A 23721-nucleotide genomic window follows, 5' to 3' on the forward strand; every position below is an offset into this window, starting at 1 on the left:
TTTAAACTCTCCCCAACAGTCCCCACAGGGATATTGCTTCCCCTCGGGTTCAGATGTAATCCATCCCTCTTATACAGGACCTACCTTTCCCAATGATCCAGAAACCTGGAACTCTGCCCCTTGTACCAGTTCCTCAGCCACACATTGATCGTCCTATTCTGATCCGCACTGGCAACGCACCATCTGGGTGTCTGCAGAATCTCGTGGAACCCCCATCACCAGCTCAGTGCTCTTCTGCCCTGCTTCCCTTCTGAGCTCCAGCCCCAGTCTCAGGGCCAGAGACCTGAATGCTGTGTGTTCCCCCAGTAGATACCCCCTCAGTGGCATCCTTATTATTGAGTGGATGATGCACCATCAATAACTCTCAGAGACTGGAAGTGAACGATAGGCTTTTATTAACAGCAAAAAGGGAACACGGCCATGTTGAAGACTGAGGGAGGAGCAGTGCCCCGATCGCCTTTATACAGGGGTTTGTGGGAGGAGACACAGGAGCAGTCAGCGGCGGGGGGCGGGGGGGGGGGGGGCGTGTCCAGACAGGTATACATAGTTTACCAGATTCACCCCTCCTTTGTTTTAAAGGAGTCCCCACGGGGCAAAGCTTCTGACAAGTATATTTACAGGTCAGGTCTATCGGGCAGTCGAGTCAGTTGCTGCGATCGCACCAGTGACGGTGGTTGTGTTGACTCCGGCCTGACTTGAGGTGCCAGCCCATTAAGTGTCAGTAGTCCCTCGTGTGTGCATGGCGCCCGGTATGGGAGTGTCATGAGGAGTCTGTGTAGGACTTGGCGTGTGCGGTGTCTCGTAGGTATATACATTGGTGGGTACGGAGTTCATAGTCACCATGGAGTGTTCAGGGTAGGGGGTCTGGTGCTCCTGCGGGCGCCAGGTCACGGATGGAGACCATGTCCTCCCGCCCATCAGGTAAGACCACGTAGGCATACTGTGGGTTCTCATGAAGTAGGTGAACCCTCTCGACCATCGGGGAGTATTTATTGCTCCGCGCATGTTTCCAGAGCAGCACTGGCCCTGGGGACGTCAGCCAAGCCGGCAGGGTGGTCCCAGTGGCAGACTTCCTGGGAAAAGAAAAGTGTCGCTCAAGAGGGGTGGCATTGGTGGACATGCATAACAGGGAGCGGATGGAGTGGAGTGCCTCAGGGAGGACCTCCTGCCAGCAAGAGACCTGCAACCCCTTTGACTTAAGGGCTAAAAGTGTGGCCTTCCACACCGTGGCATTCTCCCTCTCCACCTGTCCATTCCCCTGGGGATTATAGCTCGTGGTCCTACTAGTAGCAATACCCCTAGCCAGCAGGTATTGGCGCAGCTCGTCACTCATAAACGAGGACCCTCTGTCACTGTGGATAGGGCAGGGATATCTGAACAGAGTGAAGAGCTGGCGCAGGGCTTTTATGATGGACGTGGCAGTGGTATCGGGGCAGGGGGTGCCAAAGGGGAACCGCGAGTACTCGTTGATTATGCTAGGAAAGTACGCATTGCAGTCAGTGGAGGGTAGGGGGCTCTTAAAGTCAACACTCAGTCACTCAAAGGGGCGGGTGGCCTTGATAAGTTGTGCCTGTTCAGGACGGTAGAAGTGCGGTTTGCACTCAGCGCAGACTTGGCAGTCCCTGGTCATCGTCCTGATTTCCTCAAGGGAGTAAGGCACGTTCCGGGCTTTCACGAAATGGTAAAAACTGGGTGACCCCCAGGTGGCAAAGATCTGTATGGAGGGCGTATAGCCAGTCAATCTGCATGCTGGCACATGTTCCTCGGGATAGGGCATCAGGGGGCTCATTGAGCCTTCCAGGCTGCTACAGGATATCATAGTTGTAGGTGGAGAGTTCTATACTCATCCTCAAAATTTTATCATTTTTGCCTAATAGCTTCCACTATGGCCTGGGCTTCTTTCTCCACCACGGAGTGCCGAATTTCAGGGCCCTGAAGTGTACGAGAGAAGAATGCTACCGGCCTTCCTGCCTGATTGAGGGTAGCAGCCAGCGCAAAGTCGGAGGCGTCACTCTCTACTTGGAGAGGAATGGTTTCGTCCACCGCACGCATCGTTGCTTTGGCAATGTCCCCTTTAATGCGGCTGAAGGCTGTGCGGGCCTCGGCTGAGAGGGGAAATGTGGTGGACTTGACCAGGGTGTGGGCCTCGTCTGAGTAGTGAGGGACCCATTGGGCGTAATGGGAAAAGAAGCCCAGGCACCTTTTGAGGGCTCTGAGGGTGTTGGGAACAGGGGGCGCATACGGTCGGGGTCAGAGCCAATGACCCCGCTCTCCACGACATACCCAAGGATAGCAAGTCGGGTGGTTCCGAACACACACTTGTCCCTGTTATAGGTGAGGTTAAGAGCTTTGGCCGCTTGGAAAAATCGTTGGAGGTTGGTGTTGTGATCCTGCCAGTCGTGACCGCAGATGGTGATGTTATCCAGATATGGGAACATGGCCTTCAGTTGGCACTGGTCCACCATCCGGTCCATTTCCCTCTTGAAGACAGAGACACCATTTATGACACCGAAAGGGACGTGCAGGAAGTGATAGAGCCCGCCGCCTGCCTCGAAGGCGGTGTAAGGGTGGTCCTCTGGGCGGATGGGGAGCTGACGGTAAGCAGATTTTAGGTCTATGGTCGAGTACACCTTGTATTGAGCTATCTGATTGACCATATCCGCGATGCGGGGTAGGGGGTACGCGTCAAGCTGCGTGAACCTATTGATGGTCTGGCTATAGTCCATGACCATCCTATTTTTCTGCCCGGTCTGAACAACGACCACCTGGGCCCTCCAAGGGCTTGTGCTTGGCTCAATGATCCCCTCCCTGAGCAGCCGCTGCACCTCCGACTTAATGAAGGCCCTGTCCCCCACACTGTACCTCCTGCTTTCAGTTGCCACAGGTTTACAGTCGGGGTTCAGGTTGGCAAACAGCGGTGGGGGAGGGATCTTGAGGGTGGAGAGGCCGCAAGTGGTGTCCGTGGCGCGGCTGTTGGCATGGTGTTGGGTGGGATGTGCGGGTCGGTGTGTGTGTGTGTGTGGTCAGTAGCAGGGTATGTGATGAAGTCCTACAGAACTGGGGATTTCTGACAGTGATTGGTGGGAGGGACCCATCATACTCCATTGTCACACTTTTCAGGTGGTTCTGGAAGTTGAGCCCCAATAGCACAGGGGCACACAGTCGAGGCATGACCAGTAATGTAAAGTCCCGATATTCTGTGCCCTGCACCACCAGTGTCGCTACACAACTCCCCCGGATGTCCGTTGTATGCAACCCAAAAGCCATGGTGACCCTCTGGCTTATCGGCCGTGTCATGAGTCCGCAGCATTGCACCGTGTCTGGGTGAATAAAACTCTCCGTGCTGCCTGTGTCAAACAGGCGCTAGTCCTGTGCCCCTCCATCAGGATGTCCATCATTGACCTTGCGAGCTGGTGTGGAGCACTTTGGTCGAGGGTCACGGAGGCCAGAGTTGAATCGCCATCTTGGTCTGGCGCGGTGGGGTGCCTGGTAAGCACCCGTGGGTCAGAGGCGGTGCGAGGTGGCGCTGACCAAGATGGCGCCCCCCATGCCTCACACATGGCGCTGCTCGACCCCGCTCGAGGTTTGGACTTACAGGCCTTGGCGAAGTGGCCTTTCTTTCCGCAGCTGGAGCAGGTAGCTTCTGGGGCCAGGCAGCATTTTCGGGGGTGCTTCTTGAGTGTGCAGAAGTAACACTTCACTGACTTGTGACTGGCAGCAGTCATGGTCGATTCGCCAGTGGGTTGCAGGGTCTGCAGCATCCACGAGGCTGGCGGGAGATCACGCACCTGGAGAGTGTCAGCGTTGTGCAGAGCGGCCTCCAGCGTGTCGGCCAGCTCAATCGTTGAATGTAAGGTAAGATCAGCGTTTACCAGCAGCCGCTGGCACACGTACACTGACCTGATCCCCGTAACGAAGGCGTCTCGTACCAGGAGCTCCACATGCTGTTCCTCCGTCAGTCCCCTGCAATCACAGGCCCGCCCGAGTGTCTGTAGGGCCCAGACAAACTCAGTGCTTGACTCTCCAGCCTGCATTGTTGCTAAGCGATGTCTTGCGTAGACAGTGTTTACCAGCTGCAGGTATTGTCTTTTGAGGGCATCCATCGCGCCCTGGTAGCTTGGCTGGTCCCTGATCATCAAGTAGACCCGTGGACTGACCCTGGAGAGGAGAACTCTGCACATCATGGCAGGCTTGGTCACTTCAATCTCCTCCAGGTACGATTCGAAGCATGCTAGCCAGAGTTCGAAAGCGTTACCAGCTTCCTGGGATTGAGGGTCAATATCCAGTCTGTCGGGTCGTAAAATTCATTCCATGTTTTAAAATCGCTGTTAATAAAATTGAATCACCATCAATAACTCTAGAAGACTGGAAGTGAACAATAGGCTTTTATTAACAATGAGAAAGGGAACACGACCATGTTGAAGACTGAGGGAGGAGCAGTGCCCCAGTCGCCTTTATACAGGGGTATGTGGGAGGAGCCATAGGAGCAGTCAGCGAGGGGGGGGGCGTGTCCAGACAGGTATGCATAGTTTACCACAGTGGAATAACCATGGGGTACTCTGCACTAACTGTCTATTTCCCCACCGTCTCCTGACAGACACCCAGTTACCTGCCTCCTGAAACGTTGGGGTGACAACCTCCCTGTAGCTTCTATCTATCACCTCCTCAGTTTCCAATCTGAGCCAAAGGTCATCAAGCTGCAGCTCAGGTTCCTTAACACATTCTCTGAGGAGCTGCAGCTTGGTGCACCTGGGGCAGATGTGGTTACCTGGGAGGCTGGATGTCTCCCAGAGTTCCCCTATCTCACACAGAGAACACAACACAGACCCTGGAACCACCCTCACTGCACTAACAGAGGAAGTTTGAAGAAGAAGAAACTTTTGTCTGACACAAGCCTGATGAGCCAAAGACTCCCCACTCTGACACTGATCCACTCACACAATGGCCATTCTGCTTGTCCCAGCCTTACTTGTATTTGCCCTTGCTAATGAATTGCTATTTGATTGGGCCTCCAGAAAACTGCAATAGCCTGTGAATGCTCCTTTTTGAATCTCACTCACGGACATGTGAATAGCCTCCTCTCTCATTCTGATTCGATTGGGCTGCCAGAAAAACGTTGGAAGCCCACAAATGCTCCTTTTTGAATCTCACTCACGGACATGTGAACAGCCTCCTCTCTCATTCTCGATTCCACTGGGCCACTGGAAAAATGCCAAAAGGTCATCAATGCTCCTTTATAAGTCTCACGGAGCTGTGAGTAGCCTCCTTTCTCACTCTTGTTTCAACTGGACCACTGGAAATATGCTGAAAACCTGTGTACGGTATAGAGCAAATTCTGTTGTTTTAAGTATGTTGCACAATGAGTCTTCCACATTCTCAGTTACTTCACCTGTTCATCTTTTAATGGAGCTGTCACTGAGCGGAATTATGCAAAACAGTACTCGGAACCTCCCTTACTGCTGGCAGAACCAGTTCTTCTCCAATGGTATGGGACTTTACAGATTTAGCAATGAGCAATGAAATGTTGTATGAAGCACACAGACCATCACAGTTTTGTACTGGAGTGCTGGCAAACAATGTTTTGAAGTGCTTTCCATTTCTGAAAGTTTTTACAAAATAACTGAAAATAAGCCAAGTTCTCATTTGCTTTATCAGAGTGTATTCTCTTCAAATATTCAAGGAGCCTGAACAGTTTCATTGCCTCATTTGAAAAAAAAAATTCACACAATAGACACTTTGGCTGCTGTTGGTTGCTTGGTGCTGGTATAAATCCATATTTCAGATACTCCACACCACTTTGTCAGTAGGTCTTCTTCGATCATTTTTGTTATGGATTAACAACCATGGACAATTGGCAATTGTTTAAGTCCAACTTCAAGTACTGCAATCAATAAAGGGGAAGATTATAACATCATAATTGCTTAGGTAAAACTTGACACTGCCTGAAGGTACAGAAAATGGAGCAGAGATAGCTTGGTTGGCCACGAGCTTGAGAAATGTAGTCGACACAATTCAATAGGACAGATTTAGAACTTTTATCTTATTGAACGCCATACCCTAATTCACAGGAATTGTGACACTGCGTGATTAGTGTGTGGGAACTATACTGGCCAACACTGTATGACAGTATTGAATGGCAATAATGCTGGACTGGGCCTGGAAATAACGTGATTTCTTCAGTCCCCATTTCTCACACAGAAGCGTCACATTGCTGTTCAACAACTATAAGAAAAGTCCAGGAGAACAGAGGCGGGTTAGCAAGAGATGAGGTGATTACAAGTTCAGGTTCAAGTTTAACACATGAATATAGCCACAAGTTTAATACATGAATATAGCCACAAGTTTAATACATGAATATAGCTAGATGAAACAGTGTTTCTCTGGGACAAGGTGCAAAGCATATTACCAACAGCTCACAGCACAAAGAGAACATATGGTTATGATTTCAGTAAAACATAGTCCCAAAGAAGAAAAAAAGTATATAACCCAAGTCCCTGAGTGGCATGACTGTAGATTTATGAGGTGTTGGCCTGGTCCAGTTTGTTCTTCCACTGAGCGCACACTGGAGAGCAGCATCGTTGTTGATCGTGCAATCATTGTATCCAATTATGGAAATCAAATGCTTAGAAAAAGTAATTCATTTCTTAAGTTAACCCTGTAATCCCTTAACTATCCCCTTGCTACTGATCACCCTTCCACCACCCCTTTTATCTTTATTGCCCCCTTAGAAACTCCCACCGCCCCCAGGGTGTAATATCGCCCACTTTGGGAACCACTAGAGTCTGCACCAGATATTCCCAGCCTGGGTCCATGGTTAGTGATAAGGGTCCATGGCATAAAAAAGGTTGAAAACCCTGGTTTACACCATCTATATATCCCACGGCAGCCTCCACCACTTTATCTCAAGCCCATTGCTCTCCTTCAACTCCTGATCCATCACATCTGTGTCATCCCTCAAAATCTCAGCCCACACTGCACCTCACCTACTCCACTCCTATTCACACCATTCCACTCCACTCCCCGATTCTGTCACCCACTGTTCCAGCCGATGATACCAGTGATGTCAAACTCTGTCATTATTTGTTGATACTGACTAGAGATCCTGGGGCTATTTCCAAAGGAGGAAATTAGTTAGGATGTTCTAGAATGATGAATGATTGTGATTGGGTGAATAGTAAGGGCAAGGAAATGAAACTGAAAATGTCATTGAGAGGGCTTGGGGGGAATGTCTTAGGGAATGGAGAATATTCCATCCTTCACAGAAGCTCAAACATGGCCAGGGAAGGACAAGGATGAGGATTTAGACCCGTTTTAGGCAGCTCTGGGGGTAGGTTGGAGGCAGTCACCAAGATGAGATAGGAAATGAACAGTCTCCTTCTATGCTATGACCTTCTGTGGTTCTTTAACTCTAAATCATAGCAGATACTTCTATAAATAAATCAGGATGCAGAACTGTTACTGAATCTCCTCAGATTCAAATGCTGCAAATCTATCAAAAAGCATTTAAGATATTTACTGTAACTCTCTCCTTTGTTGTCCCACAGGAGGAGTACTCTCGGGAACAGATCAGTTGGGCTTTCATTCCTGTCTCGGATCGACAGAGCTGTTTAAACCTCATCACAGCCAAGCCAAATGGAATTCTTCGGATTCTGGATGATCAAACATGCCTGCCACAGGTCAGATGGACTTTGTGACCAACCCTGTACCCCTCCACAGCTGAGGCTGGGGTGGTGGTGATTCAGTGAGGCACTATAGGTTGTCGCATGGGCGCACAGAGGTGGAATATTGTTGATAGCACCAGGCTGCAGCCAGCAGAGACACTGCATCACAGCTCCGGAGGACCGGGTGCTGACTGCTCAGTGCTTCTCCCTGAAACCGCATGGCTTTCTTCCAAGTCCGTCTATATCCTTCCATATTCCAAAAGTGTACAGATCAGCAGATCAGTTCATAACAGTAAATCAGCGGTAAAACTGTGAAGAACTGATGGGAATTTGGGAGAATAGATGTAGGATTTGTGTAAGTAGGTGGTTGACGGTCAGCATATACTGGATAGGCCAAAGGGCCTGTTTCCATCTGTATTTCCCCATGAATTTAGGACACATGCAGTGAAACACAACTGATTTATGTTTTTCCTTTCAGGCAACAGATCACACTTTTCTGCAGAAATGCCATTATCAACATAACAACAACCCTTGGTACGTAAAGCCCAAGGTGCCTCTGCCAGTCTTCACAGTCAGACATTATGCTGGTGCAGTGACCTACCAGGTGAGTGAGAGCAATGGTGGAAAGCTGAAACACCAGGAGGTATTGAAGACACAAACTAGGTGTGAAGTAAAAGTTCCCTCAATATTTTACCATACAGGACAGAGAGAGAATGAAGATCCCTGAACGTTAAACCACACATGTAGATACTCAGTAACCCTCTCTGAACACTGTCCCACACATGTAGATACTCAGTAACACTCCCTGAACACTGTCCCACACATGTAGATACTCAGTAACACTCCCTGAACACTGTCCCACACATGTAGATACTCAGTAACACTCCCTGAACACTGTCCCACACATGTATATACTCAGTAACACTCCCTGAACACTGTCCCACTCATGTAGATACTCAGTAACACTCCCTGAACACTGTCCCTCACATGTAGATACTCAGTAACACTCCCTGAACACTGTCCCACACATGTAGATACTCAGTAACACTCCCTGAACACTGTCCCATACATGTAGATACTCAGTAACACTCCCTGAACACTGTCCCACACATGTCGATACTCAGTAACACTCCCTGAACACTGTCCCACACATGTAGATACTCAGTAACACTCCCTGAACACTGTCCCACACATGTATATACTCAGCAACACTCCCTGAACACTGTCCCACACATGTAGATACTCAGTAACACACCCTGAACACTGTCCCACACATGTAGATACTCAGTAACACTCCCTGAACACTGTCCCACACATGTCGATACTCAGTAACACTCCCTGAACACTGTCCCACACATGTAGATATTCAATAACACTCCCTGAACACTGTCCCACACATGTAGATACTCTGTAACACTCCCTGAACACTGTCCCACACATGTCGATACTCTGTAACACTCCCTGAACACTGTCCCACACATGTAGATACTCAGTAACACTCCCTGAACACTTTCCCGCACATGTCGATACTCAGTAACACTCCCTGAACACTGTCCCACACATGTCGATACTCAGTAACACTCCCTGAACACTTTCCCGCACATGTCGATACTCAGTAACACTCCCTGAACACTGTCCCACACATGTAGATAATCAGTAACACTCCCTGAACACTTTCCCGCACATGTCGATACTCAGTAACACTCCCTGAACACTGTCCCACACATGTATATACTCAGTAACACTCCCTGAACACTGTCCCACACATGTAGATACACAGTAACACTCCCTGAACACTGTCCACACATGTAGATACTCAGTAACCCTCCCTGATCACTGTCCCACACATGTAGATACTCAGTAACACTCTCTGAACACTGTCCCACACATGTAGATACTCAGTAACACTCCCTGAACACTGTCCCACACATGTCGATACTCAGTAACACTCCCTGAACACTGTCCCACACATGTAGATACTCAGTAACACTCCCTGAACACTGTCCCACACATGTAGATACTCTGTAACACTCTCTGAACACTGTCCCACACATGTCGATACTCAGTAACACTCCCTGAACACTGTCCCACACATGTAGATACTCAGTAACACTCCCTGAACACTGTCCCACACATGTAGATACTCTGTAACACTCTCTGAACACTGTCCCACACATGTCGATACTCAGTAACACTCCCTGAACACTGTCCCACACATGTACTCAGTAACACTCTCTGAACACTGTCCCACACATGTAGATACTCAGTAACACTCTCTGAACACTGTCCCTCACATGTCGATACTCAGTAACACTCCCTGAACACTTTCCCGCACATGTTGATACTCAGCAACACTCCCTGAACACTGTCCCACACATGTAGATACTCAGTAACACTCCCTGAACACTGTCCCACACATGTCGATACTCAGTAACACTCTCTGAACACTGTCCCTCACATGTCGATACTCAGTAACACTCCCTGAACACTGTCCCTCACATGCAGATACTCAGTAACACTCCCTGAACACTGTCCCACACATGTAGATACTCAGTAACACTCCCTGAACACTGTCCCATACATGTAGATACTCAGTAACACTCCCTGAACACTGTCCCACACATGTAGATACTCAGTAACACTCCCTGAACACTGTCCCACAGATGTAGATACTCAGTAACACTCCCTGAACACTGTCCCATACATGTAGATACTCAGTAACACTCCCTGAACACTGTCCCACACATGTCGATACTCAGTAACACTCCCTGAACACTGTCCCACACATGTAGATACTCAGTAACACTCCCTGAACACTGTCCCATACATGTAGATACTCAGTAACACTCCCTGAACACTGTCCCACACATGTCGATACTCAGTAACACTCCCTGAACACTGTCCCACACATGTAGATACTCAGTAACACTCCCTGAACACTGTCCCACACATGTATATACTCAGCAACACTCCCTGAACACTGTCCCACACATGTAGATACTCAGTAACACACCCTGAACACTGTCCCACACATGTAGATACTCAGTAACACTCCCTGAACACTGTCCCACACATGTCGATACTCAGTAACACTCCCTGAACACTGTCCCACACATGTAGATATTCAATAACACTCCCTGAACACTGTCCCACACATGTAGATACTCTGTAACACTCCCTGAACACTGTCCCACACATGTCGATACTCTGTAACACTCCCTGAACACTGTCCCACACATGTAGATACTCAGTAACACTCCCTGAACACTTTCCCGCACATGTCGATACTCAGTAACACTCCCTGAACACTGTCCCACACATGTCGATACTCAGTAACACTCCCTGAACACTTTCCCGCACATGTCGATACTCAGTAACACTCCCTGAACACTGTCCCACACATGTAGATAATCAGTAACACTCCCTGAACACTTTCCCGCACATGTCGATACTCAGTAACACTCCCTGAACACTGTCCCACACATGTATATACTCAGTAACACTCCCTGAACACTGTCCCACACATGTAGATACACAGTAACACTCCCTGAACACTGTCCACACATGTAGATACTCAGTAACCCTCCCTGATCACTGTCCCACACATGTAGATACTCAGTAACACTCTCTGAACACTGTCCCACACATGTAGATACTCAGTAACACTCCCTGAACACTGTCCCACACATGTCGATACTCAGTAACACTCCCTGAACACTGTCCCACACATGTAGATACTCAGTAACACTCCCTGAACACTGTCCCACACATGTAGATACTCTGTAACACTCTCTGAACACTGTCCCACACATGTCGATACTCAGTAACACTCCCTGAACACTGTCCCACACATGTAGATACTCAGTAACACTCCCTGAACACTGTCCCACACATGTAGATACTCTGTAACACTCTCTGAACACTGTCCCACACATGTCGATACTCAGTAACACTCCCTGAACACTGTCCCACACATGTACTCAGTAACACTCTCTGAACACTGTCCCACACATGTAGATACTCAGTAACACTCTCTGAACACTGTCCCTCACATGTCGATACTCAGTAACACTCCCTGAACACTGTCCCTCTCATGTCGATACTCTGTAACACTCCCTGAACACTGTCCCACACATGTCGATACTCAGTAACACTCCCTGAACACTGTCCCACACATGTAGATACTCAGTAACACTCCCTGAACACTGTCCCACACATGTAGATACTCTGTAACACTCTCTGAATACTGTCCCACACATGTCGATACTCAGTAACACTCCCTGAACACTGTCCCACACATGTAGATACTCAGTAACACTCCCTGAACACTGTCCCACACATGTAGATACTCAGTAACACTCCCTGAACACTGTCCCACACATGTAGATACTCAGTAACACTCTCTGAACACTGTCCCACACATGTAGATACTCAGTAACACTCTCTGAACACTGTCCCTCACATGTAGATACTCAGTAACACTCCCTGAACACTGTCCCTCACATGTAGATACTCAGTAACTCTCCCAGAACACTGTCCCACACATGTAGATACTCAGTAACACTCCCTGAACACTGTCCCACACATGTCGATACTCAGTAACACTCCCTGAACACTGTCCCTCACATGCAGATACTCAGTAACACTCCCTGAACACTGTCCCACACATGTCGATACTCTGTAACACTCCCTGAACACTGTCCCACACATGTAGATACTCAGTAACACTCCCTGAACACTTTCCCGCACATGTCGATACTCAGTAACACTCCCTGAACACTGTCCCACACATGTCGATACTCAGTAACACTCCCTGAACACTTTCCCGCACATGTCGATACTCAGTAACACTCCCTGAACACTGTCCCACACATGTAGATAATCAGTAACACTCCCTGAACACTTTCCCGCACATGTCGATACTCAGTAACACTCCCTGAACACTGTCCCACACATGTATATACTCAGTAACACTCCCTGAACACTGTCCCACACATGTAGATACACAGTAACACTCCCTGAACACTGTCCACACATGTAGATACTCAGTAACCCTCCCTGATCACTGTCCCACACATGTAGATACTCAGTAACACTCTCTGAACACTGTCCCACACATGTAGATACTCAGTAACACTCCCTGAACACTGTCCCACACATGTCGATACTCAGTAACACTCCCTGAACACTGTCCCACACATGTAGATACTCAGTAACACTCCCTGAACACTGTCCCACACATGTAGATACTCTGTAACACTCTCTGAACACTGTCCCACACATGTCGATACTCAGTAACACTCCCTGAACACTGTCCCACACATGTAGATACTCAGTAACACTCCCTGAACACTGTCCCACACATGTAGATACTCTGTAACACTCTCTGAACACTGTCCCACACATGTCGATACTCAGTAACACTCCCTGAACACTGTCCCACACATGTACTCAGTAACACTCTCTGAACACTGTCCCACACATGTAGATACTCAGTAACACTCTCTGAACACTGTCCCTCACATGTCGATACTCAGTAACACTCCCTGAACACTGTCCCTCTCATGTCGATACTCTGTAACACTCCCTGAACACTGTCCCACACATGTCGATACTCAGTAACACTCCCTGAACACTGTCCCACACATGTAGATACTCAGTAACACTCCCTGAACACTGTCCCACACATGTAGATACTCTGTAACACTCTCTGAATACTGTCCCACACATGTCGATACTCAGTAACACTCCCTGAACACTGTCCCACACATGTAGATACTCAGTAACACTCCCTGAACACTGTCCCACACATGTAGATACTCAGTAACACTCCCTGAACACTGTCCCACACATGTAGATACTCAGTAACACTCTCTGAACACTGTCCCACACATGTAGATACTCAGTAACACTCTCTGAACACTGTCCCTCACATGTAGATACTCAGTAACACTCCCTGAACACTGTCCCTCACATGTAGATACTCAGTAACTCTCCCAGAACACTGTCCCACACATGTAGATACTCAGTAACACTCCCTGAACACTGTCCCACACATGTCGATACTCAGTAACACTCCCTGAACACTGTCCCTCACATGCAGATACTCAGTAACACTCCCTGAACACTGTCCCACACATGTCGATACTCAGTAACACTCCCTGAACACTGTCCCACACATGTCGATACTCAGTAACACTCCCTGAACACTGTCCCTCACATGCAGATACTCAGTAACACTCCCTGAACACTGTCCCACACATGTCGATACTCAGTAACACTGCCTGAACACTGTCCCACACATGTCGATACTCAGTAACACTCCCTGAACACTGTCCCACACATGTCGATACTCAGTAACACTCCCTGAACACTGATCCACACATGTCGATACTCAGTAACACTCCCTGAACACTGTCCCTCACATGCAGATACTCAGTAACACTCCCTGAACACTGTCCCACACATGTAGATACTCAGTAACACTCCCTGAACACTGTCCCACACATGTAGATGCTCAGTAACACTCCCTGAACACTGTCCCACATATGTAGATACTCAGCAACACTCCCTGAACACTGTCCCACACATGTAGATACTCAGTAACACTCCCTGAACACTGTCCCACACATGTAGATACTCAGTAACACTCCCTGAACACTGTCCCACACATGTAGATACTCAGTAACACTCCCTGAACACTGTCCCACACATGTAGATACTCAGTAACACTCCCTGAACACTGTCCTTCACATGTAGATACTCAGTAACACTCCCTGAACACTGTCCCACAGATGTAGATACTCAGTAACACTCCCTGAACACTGTCCCTCACATGTAGATACTCAGTAACACTCCCTGAACACTGTCCCACACATGTAGATACTCAGTAACACACCCTGAACACAGTCCCACACATGTAGATACTCAGTAACACTCCCTGATCACTGTCCCACACATGTAGATACTCAGTAAAACACTCCCTGAACACTGTCCCACACATGTAGATACTCAGTAACACTCCCTGAACACTGTCCCACACATGTAGATACTCAGTAACACTCCCTGAACACTGTCCCACACATGTCGATACTCAGTAACACTCCCTGAACACTGTCCCACACATGTAGATACTCAGTAACACTCCCTGATCACTGTCCCACACATGAAGATACTCAGTAACACTCCCTGAACACTGTCCCACACATGTAGATACTCAGTAACACTCCCTGAACACTGTCCCACACATGTAGATACTCAGTAACACTCCCTGAACACTGTCCCACACATGTCGATACTCTGTAACACTCCCTGAACACTGTCCCACACATGTAGATACTCAGTAACACTCCCTGAACACTGTCCCACACATGTAGATACTCAGTAACACTCCCTGAACACTGTCCCACACATGTCGATACTCAGTAACACTCCCTGAACACTGTCCCACACATGTCGATACTCAGTAACACTCCCTGAACACTTTCCCGCACATGTCGATACTCAGTAACACTCCCTGAACACTGTCCCACACATGTAGATAATCAGTAACACTCCCTGAACACTTTCCCGCACATGTCGATACTCAGTAACACTCCCTGAACACTGTCCCACACATGTATATACTCAGTAACACTCCCTGAACACTGTCCCACACATGTAGATACACAGTAACACTCCCTGAACACTGTCCCACACATGTACATACTCAGTAACCCTCCCTGCTCACTGTCCCACACATGTAGATACTCAGTAACACTCTCTGAACACTGTCCCACACATGCAGATACTCAGTAACACTCCCTGAACACTGTCCCACACATGTCGATACTCAGTAACACTCCCTGAACTCTGTCCCACACATGTAGATACTCAGTAACACTCCCTGAACACTGTCCCACACATGTAGATACTCTGTAACACTCTCTGAACACTGTCCCACACATGTCGATACTCAGTAACACTCCCTGAACACTGTCCCACACATGTAGATACTCAGTAACACTCCCTGAACACTGTCCCACACATGTAGATACTCTGTAACACTCTCTGAACACTGTCCCACACATGTCGATACTCAGTAACACTCCCTGAACACTGTCCCACACATGTACTCAGTAACACTCTCTGAACACTGTCCCACACATGTAGATACTCAGTGACACTCTCTGAACACTGTCCCTCACATGTCGATACTCAGTAACACTCCCTGAACACTTTCCCGCACATGTTGATACTCAGCAACACTCCCTGAACACTGTCCCACACATATAGATACTCAGTAACACTCCCTGAACACTGTCCCACACATGTTTATACTCAGCAACACTCCCTGAACACTGTCCCACACATGTAGATACACAGTAACACTCCCTGAACACTGTCCCACACATGTAGATACTCAGTAACACTCCCTGAACACTGTCCCACACATGTAGATACTCAGTAACACTCCCTGAACACTGTCCCACACATGTCGATACTCAGTAACACTCCCTGAACACTGTCCCACACATGTCGATACTCAGTAACACTCCCTGAACACTTTCCCGCACATGTCGATACTCAGTAACACTCCCTGAACACTGTCCCACACATGTAGATAATCAGTAACACTCCCTGAACACTTTCCCGCACATGTCGATACTCAGTAACACTCCCTGAACACTGTCCCACACATGTATATACTCAGTAACACTCCCTGAACACTGTCCCACACATGTAGATACACAGTAACACTCCCTGAACACTGTCCCACACATGTACATACTCAGTAACCCTCCCTGCTCACTGTCCCACACATGTAGATACTCAGTAACACTCTCTGAACACTGTCCCACACATGCAGATACTCAGTAACACTCCCTGAACACTGTCCCTCACATGTCGATACTCAGTAACACTCCCTGAACACTGTCCCTCACATGCAGATACTCAGTAACACTCCCTGAACACTGTCCCACACATGTAGATACTCAGTAACACTCCCGGAACACTGTCCCACACATGTAGATACTCAGTAACACTCCCTGAACACTGTCCCACACATGTAGATACTCAGCAACACTCCCTGAACACTGTCCCACACATGTAGATACTCAGTAACACTCCCTGAACACTGTCCCACACATGTAGATACTCAGTAACACTCCCTGAACACTGTCCCACACATGTAGATACTCAGTAACACTCCCTGAACACTGTCCTTCACATGTAGATACTCAGTAACACTCCCTGAACACTGTCCCACAGATGTAGATACTCAGTAACACTCCCTGAACACTGTCCCTCACATGTAGATACTCAGTAACACTCCCTGATCACTGTCCCACACATGTAGATACTCAGTAACACTCCCTGAACACTGTCCCACACATGTAGATACTCAGTAACACTCCCTGAACACTGTCCCACACATGTAGATACTCAGTAACACTCCCTGAACACTGTCCCACACATGTAGATACTCAGTAACACTCCCTGAACACTGTCCCACACATGTCGATACTCAGTAATACTCCCTGAACACTTTCCCGCACATGTCGATACTCAGTAACACTCCCTGAACACTGTCCCACACATGTAGATAATCAGTAACACTCCCTGAACACTTTCCCGCACATGTCGATACTCAGTAACACTCCCTGAACACTGTCCCACACATGTATATACTCAGTAACACTCCCTGAACACTGTCCCACACATGTAGATACACAGTAACACTCCCTGAACACTGTCCCACACATGTAGATACTCAGTAACACTCCCTGAACACTGTCCCACACATGTAGATACTCAGTAACACTCCCTGAACACTGTCCCACACATGTCGATACTCAGTAACACTCCCTGAACACTGTCCCACACATGTCGATACTCAGTAACACTCCCTGAACACTTTCCCGCACATGTCGATACTCAGTAACACTCCCTGAACACTGTCCCACACATGTAGATAATCAGTAACACTCCCTGAACACTTTCCCGCACATGTCGATACTCAGTAACACTCCCTGAACACTGTCCCACACATGTATATACTCAGTAACACTCCCTGAACACTGTCCCACACATGTAGATACACAGTAACACTCCCTGAACACTGTCCCACACATGTACATACTCAGTAACCCTCCCTGCTCACTGTCCCACACATGTAGATACTCAGTAACACTCTCTGAACACTGTCCCACACATGCAGATACTCAGTAACACTCCCTGAACACTGTCCCACACATGTCGATACTCAGTAACACTCCCTGAACTCTGTCCCACACATGTAGATACTCAGTAACACTCCCTGAACACTGTCCCACACATGTAGATACTCTGTAACACTCTCTGAACACTGTCCCACACATGTCGATACTCAGTAACACTCCCTGAACACTGTCCCACACATGTAGATACTCAGTAACACTCCCTGAACACTGTCCCACACATGTAGATACTCTGTAACACTCTCTGAACACTGTCCCACACATGTCGATACTCAGTAACACTCCCTGAACACTGTCCCACACATGTACTCAGTAACACTCTCTGAACACTGTCCCACACATGTAGATACTCAGTGACACTCTCTGAACACTGTCCCTCACATGTCGATACTCAGTAACACTCCCTGAACACTTTCCCGCACATGTTGATACTCAGCAACACTCCCTGAACACTGTCCCACACATATAGATACTCAGTAACACTCCCTGAACACTGTCCCACACATGTCGATACTCAGTAACACTCCCTGAACACTGTCCCTCACATGTAGATACTCAGTAACACTCCCTGAACACTGTCCCACACATGTAGATACTCTGTAACACTCTCTGAACACTGTCCCACACATGTCGATACTCAGTAACACTCCCTGAACACTGTCCCACACATGTACTCAGTAACACTCTCTGAACACTGTCCCACACATGTAGATACTCAGTGACACTCTCTGAACACTGTCCCTCACATGTCGATACTCAGTAACACTCCCTGAACACTTTCCCGCACATGTTGATACTCAGCAACACTCCCTGAACACTGTCCCACACATATAGATACTCAGTAACACTCCCTGAACACTGTCCCACACATGTCGATACTCAGTAACACTCTCTGAACACTGTCCCTCACATGTTTATACTCAGCAACACTCCCTGAACACTGTCCCACACATGTCGATACTCAGTAACACTCCCTGAACACTGTCCCTCACATGCAGATACTCAGTAACACTCCCTGAACACTGTCCCACACATGTAGATACTCAGTAACACTCCCGGAACACTGTCCCACACATGTAGATACTCAGTAACACTCCCTGAACACTGTCCCACACATGTAGATACTCAGCAACACTCCCTGAACACTGTCCCACACATGTAGATACTCAGTAACACTCCCTGAACACTGTCCCACACATGTAGATACTCAGTAACACTCCCTGAAACCTGTCCTTCACATGTAGATACTCAGTAACACTCCCTGAACACTGTCCCACACATGTAGATACTCAGCAACACTCCCTGAACACTGTCCCACACATGTAGATACTCAGTAACACTCCCTGAACACTGTCCCACACATGTAGATACTCAGTAACACTCCCTGAACACTGTCCTTCACATGTAGATACTCAGTAACACTCCCTGAACACTGTCCCACAGATGTAGATACTCAGTAACACTCCCTGAACACTGTCCCACACATGTAGATACTCAGTAACACTCCCTGAACACTGTCCCACAGATGTAGATACTCAGTAACACTCCCTGAACACTGTCCTTCACATGTAGATACTCAGTAACACTCCCTGAACACTGTCCCACAGATGTAGATACTCAGTAACACTCCCTGAACACTGTCCCACACATGTAGATACTCAGTAACACTCCCTGAAACCTGTCCTTCACATGTAGATACTCAGTAACACTCCCTGAACACTGTCCCACACATGTAGATACTCAGTAACACTCCCTGAACACTGTCCCACACATGTAGATACTCAGTAACACTCCCTGAAACCTGTCCTTCACATGTAGATACTCAGTAACACTCCCTGAACACTGTCCCACACATGTAGATACTCAGCAACACTCCCTGAACACTGTCCCACACATGTAGATACTCAGTAACACTCCCTGAACACTGTCCCACACATGTAGATACTCAGTAACACTCCCTGAACACTGTCCTTCACATGTAGATACTCAGTAACACTCCCTGAACACTGTCCCACAGATGTAGATACTCAGTAACACTCCCTGAACACTGTCCCTCACATGTAGATACTCAGTAACACTCCCTGATCACTGTCCCACACATGTAGATACTCAGTAACACTCCCTGAACACTGTCCCACACATGTAGATACTCAGTAACACTCCCTGAACACTGTCCCACACATGTAGATACTCAGTAACACTCCCTGAACACTGTCCCACACATGTAGATACTCAGTAACACTCCCTGAACACTGTCCCACACATGTCGATACTCAGTAATACTCCCTGAACACTTTCCCGCACATGTCGATACTCAGTAACACTCCCTGAACACTGTCCCACACATGTAGATAATCAGTAACACTCCCTGAACACTTTCCCGCACATGTCGATACTCAGTAACACTCCCTGAACACTGTCCCACACATGTATATACTCAGTAACACTCCCTGAACACTGTCCCACACATGTAGATACACAGTAACACTCCCTGAACACTGTCCCACACATGTAGATACTCAGTAACACTCCCTGATCACTGTCCCACACATGTAGGTACTCAGTAACACTCTCTGAACACTGTCCCACACATGCAGATACTCAGTAACACTCCCTGAACACTGTCCCACACATGTCGATACTCAGTAACACTCCCTGAACACTGTCCCACAGATGTAGATACTCAGTAACACTCCCTGAACACTGTCCCACACATGTAGATACTCTGTAACACTCTCTGAACACTGTCCCACACATGTCGATACTCAGTAACACTCCCTGAACACTGTCCCTCACATGCAGATACTCAGTAACACTCCCTGAACACTGTCCCACACATGTAGATACTCAGTAACACTCCCTGAACACTGTCCCACACATGTCGATACTCAGTAACACTCCCTGAACACTGTCCCACACATGTAGATACTCAGTAACACTCCCTGAACACTGTCCCACACATGTATATACTCAGCAACACTCCCTGAACACTGTCCCACACATGTAGATACTCAGTAACACACCCTGAACACTGTCCCACACATGTAGATACTCAGTAACACTCCCTGAACACTGTCCCACACATGTCGATACTCAGTAACACTCCCTGAACACTGTCCCACACATGTAGATATTCAATAACACTCCCTGAACACTGTCCCACACATGTAGATACTCTGTAACACTCCCTGAACACTGTCCCACACATGTCGATACTCTGTAACACTCCCTGAACACTGTCCCACACATGTAGATACTCAGTAACACTCCCTGAACACTTTCCCGCACATGTCGATACTCAGTAACACTCCCTGAACACTGTCCCACACATGTCGATACTCAGTAACACTCCCTGAACACTTTCCCGCACATGTCGATACTCAGTAAAACTCCCTGAACACTGTCCCACACATGTAGATAATCAGTAACACTCCCTGAACACTTTCCCGCACATGTCGATACTCAGTAACACTCCCTGAACACTGTCCCACACATGTATATACTCAGTAACACTCCCTGAACACTGTCCCACACATGTAGATACACAGTAACACTCCCTGAACACTGTCCACACATGTAGATACTCAGTAACCCTCCCTGATCACTGTCCCACGCATGTAGATACTCAGTAACACTCTCTGAACACTGTCCCACACATGTAGATACTCAGTAACACTCCCTGAACACTGTCCCACACATGTCGATACTCAGTAACACTCCCTGAACACTGTCCCACACATGTAGATACTCAGTAACACTCCCTGAACACTGTCCCACACATGTAGATACTCTGTAACACTCTCTGAACACTGTCCCACACATGTAGATATTCAATAACACTCCCTGAACACTGTCCCACACATGTAGATACTCTGTAACACTCCCTGAACACTGTCCCACACATGTCGATACTCTGTAACACTCCCTGAACACTGTCCCACACATGTAGATACTCAGTAACACTCCCTGAACACTTTCCCGCACATGTCGATACTCAGTAACACTCCCCGAACACTGTCCCACACATGTCGATACTCAGTAACACTCCCTGAACACTTTCCCGCACATGTCGATACTCAGTAAAACTCCCTGAACACTGTCCCACACATGTAGATAATCAGTAACACTCCCTGAACACTTTCCCGCACATGTCGATACTCAGTAACACTCCCTGAACACTGTCCCACACATGTATATACTCAGTAACACTCCCTGAACACTGTCCCACACATGTCGATACTCAGTAACACTCCCTGAACACTGTCCCACACATGTAGATACTCTGTAACACTCTCTGAACACTGTCCCACACATGTCGATACTCAGTAACACTCCCTGATCACTGTCCCACACATGTAGATACTCAGTAACACTCCCTGAACACTGTCCCACACATGTAGATACTCAGTAACACTCCCTGAACACTGTCCCACACATGTACTCAGTAACACTCTCTGAACACTGTCCCACACATGTAGATACTCAGTAACACTCCCTGAACACTGTCCCACACATGTACTCAGTAACACTCTCTGAACACTGTCCCACACATGTAGATACTCAGTAACACTCCCTGAACACTTTCCCGCACATGTTGATACTCAGTAACACTCCCTGAACACTGTCCCATACATGTAGATACTCAGTAACACTCCCTGAACACTGTCCCATACATGTAGATACTCAGTAACACTCCATGAACACTGTCCCACACATGTAGATACTCAGTAACACTCCCTGAACACTGTCCTACACATGTAGATACTCAGTAACACTCCCTGAACACTGTCCCATACATGTAGATACTCAGTAACACTCCCTGAACACTGTCCCACACATTTAGATACTCAGTAACACTCTCTGAACACTGTCCCACACATGTCGATACTCAGTAACACTCCCTGAACACTGTCCCACACATGTCGATACTCAGTAACACTCCCTGAACACTGTCCCACACATGTCGATACTCAGTAACACTCCCTGAACACTGTCCCACACATGTCGATACTCAGTAACACTCCCTGAACACTGTCCCTCACATGCAGATACTCAGTAATACTCTCTGAACACTGTCCCACACATGTCGATACTCAGTAACACTGCCTGAACACTGTCCCACACATGTCGATACTCAGTAACACTCCCTGAACACTGTCCCACACATGTCGATACTCAGTAACACTGCCTGAACACTGTCCCACACATGTCGATACTCAGTAACACTCCCTGAACACTGTCCCACACATGTCGATACTCAGTAACACTCCCTGAACACTGTCCCACACATGTCGATACTCAGTAACACTCCCTGAACACTGTCCCTCACATGCAGATACTCAGTAATACTCTCTGAACACTGTCCCACAGATGTAGATACTCAGTAACACTGCCTGAACACTGTCCCACACATGTCGATACTCAGTAACACTCCCTGAACACTGTCCCTCACATGCAGATACTCAGTAATACTCTCTGAACACTGTCCCACACATGTCGATACTCAGTAACACTCCCTGAACACTGTCCCACACATGTCGATACTCAGTAACACTCCCTGAACACTGTCCCTCACATGCAGATACTCAGTAACACTCCCTGAACACTGTCCCACACATGTCGATACTCAGTAACACTCCCTGAACACTGTCCCACACATGTCGATACTCAGTAACACTCCCTGAACACTGTCCCACACATGTCGATACTCAGTAACACTCCCTGAACACTGTCCCACACATGTCGATACTCAGTAACACTCCCTGAACACTGTCCCTCACATGCAGATACTCAGTAACACTCCCTGAACACTGTCCCACACATGTAGATACTCAGTAACA

At 47.8% G+C, this 23721-nt stretch overlaps 1 protein-coding gene across 1 annotated transcript in view; it reads left to right on the forward strand.

The window, feature by feature from the left end:
• The window catches only part of LOC132380273 (unconventional myosin-XV-like), a 909717-nt gene that overhangs the window by 346373 nt on the left and 539623 nt on the right, over window positions 1-23721 (forward strand). Inside the window, exons 19-20 of the mRNA XM_059949029.1 lie at window positions 7545-7676; window positions 8140-8265. Coding sequence (XP_059805012.1) covers window positions 7545-7676; window positions 8140-8265 — 258 coding nt within the window. The remainder of the gene's footprint in view (window positions 1-7544; window positions 7677-8139; window positions 8266-23721) is intronic.

Source organism: Hypanus sabinus, chromosome 23 (assembly GCF_030144855.1).
Source record: "Hypanus sabinus isolate sHypSab1 chromosome 23, sHypSab1.hap1, whole genome shotgun sequence".
In the NCBI taxonomy this organism is placed as follows: Eukaryota; Metazoa; Chordata; class Chondrichthyes; order Myliobatiformes; family Dasyatidae; genus Hypanus; species Hypanus sabinus.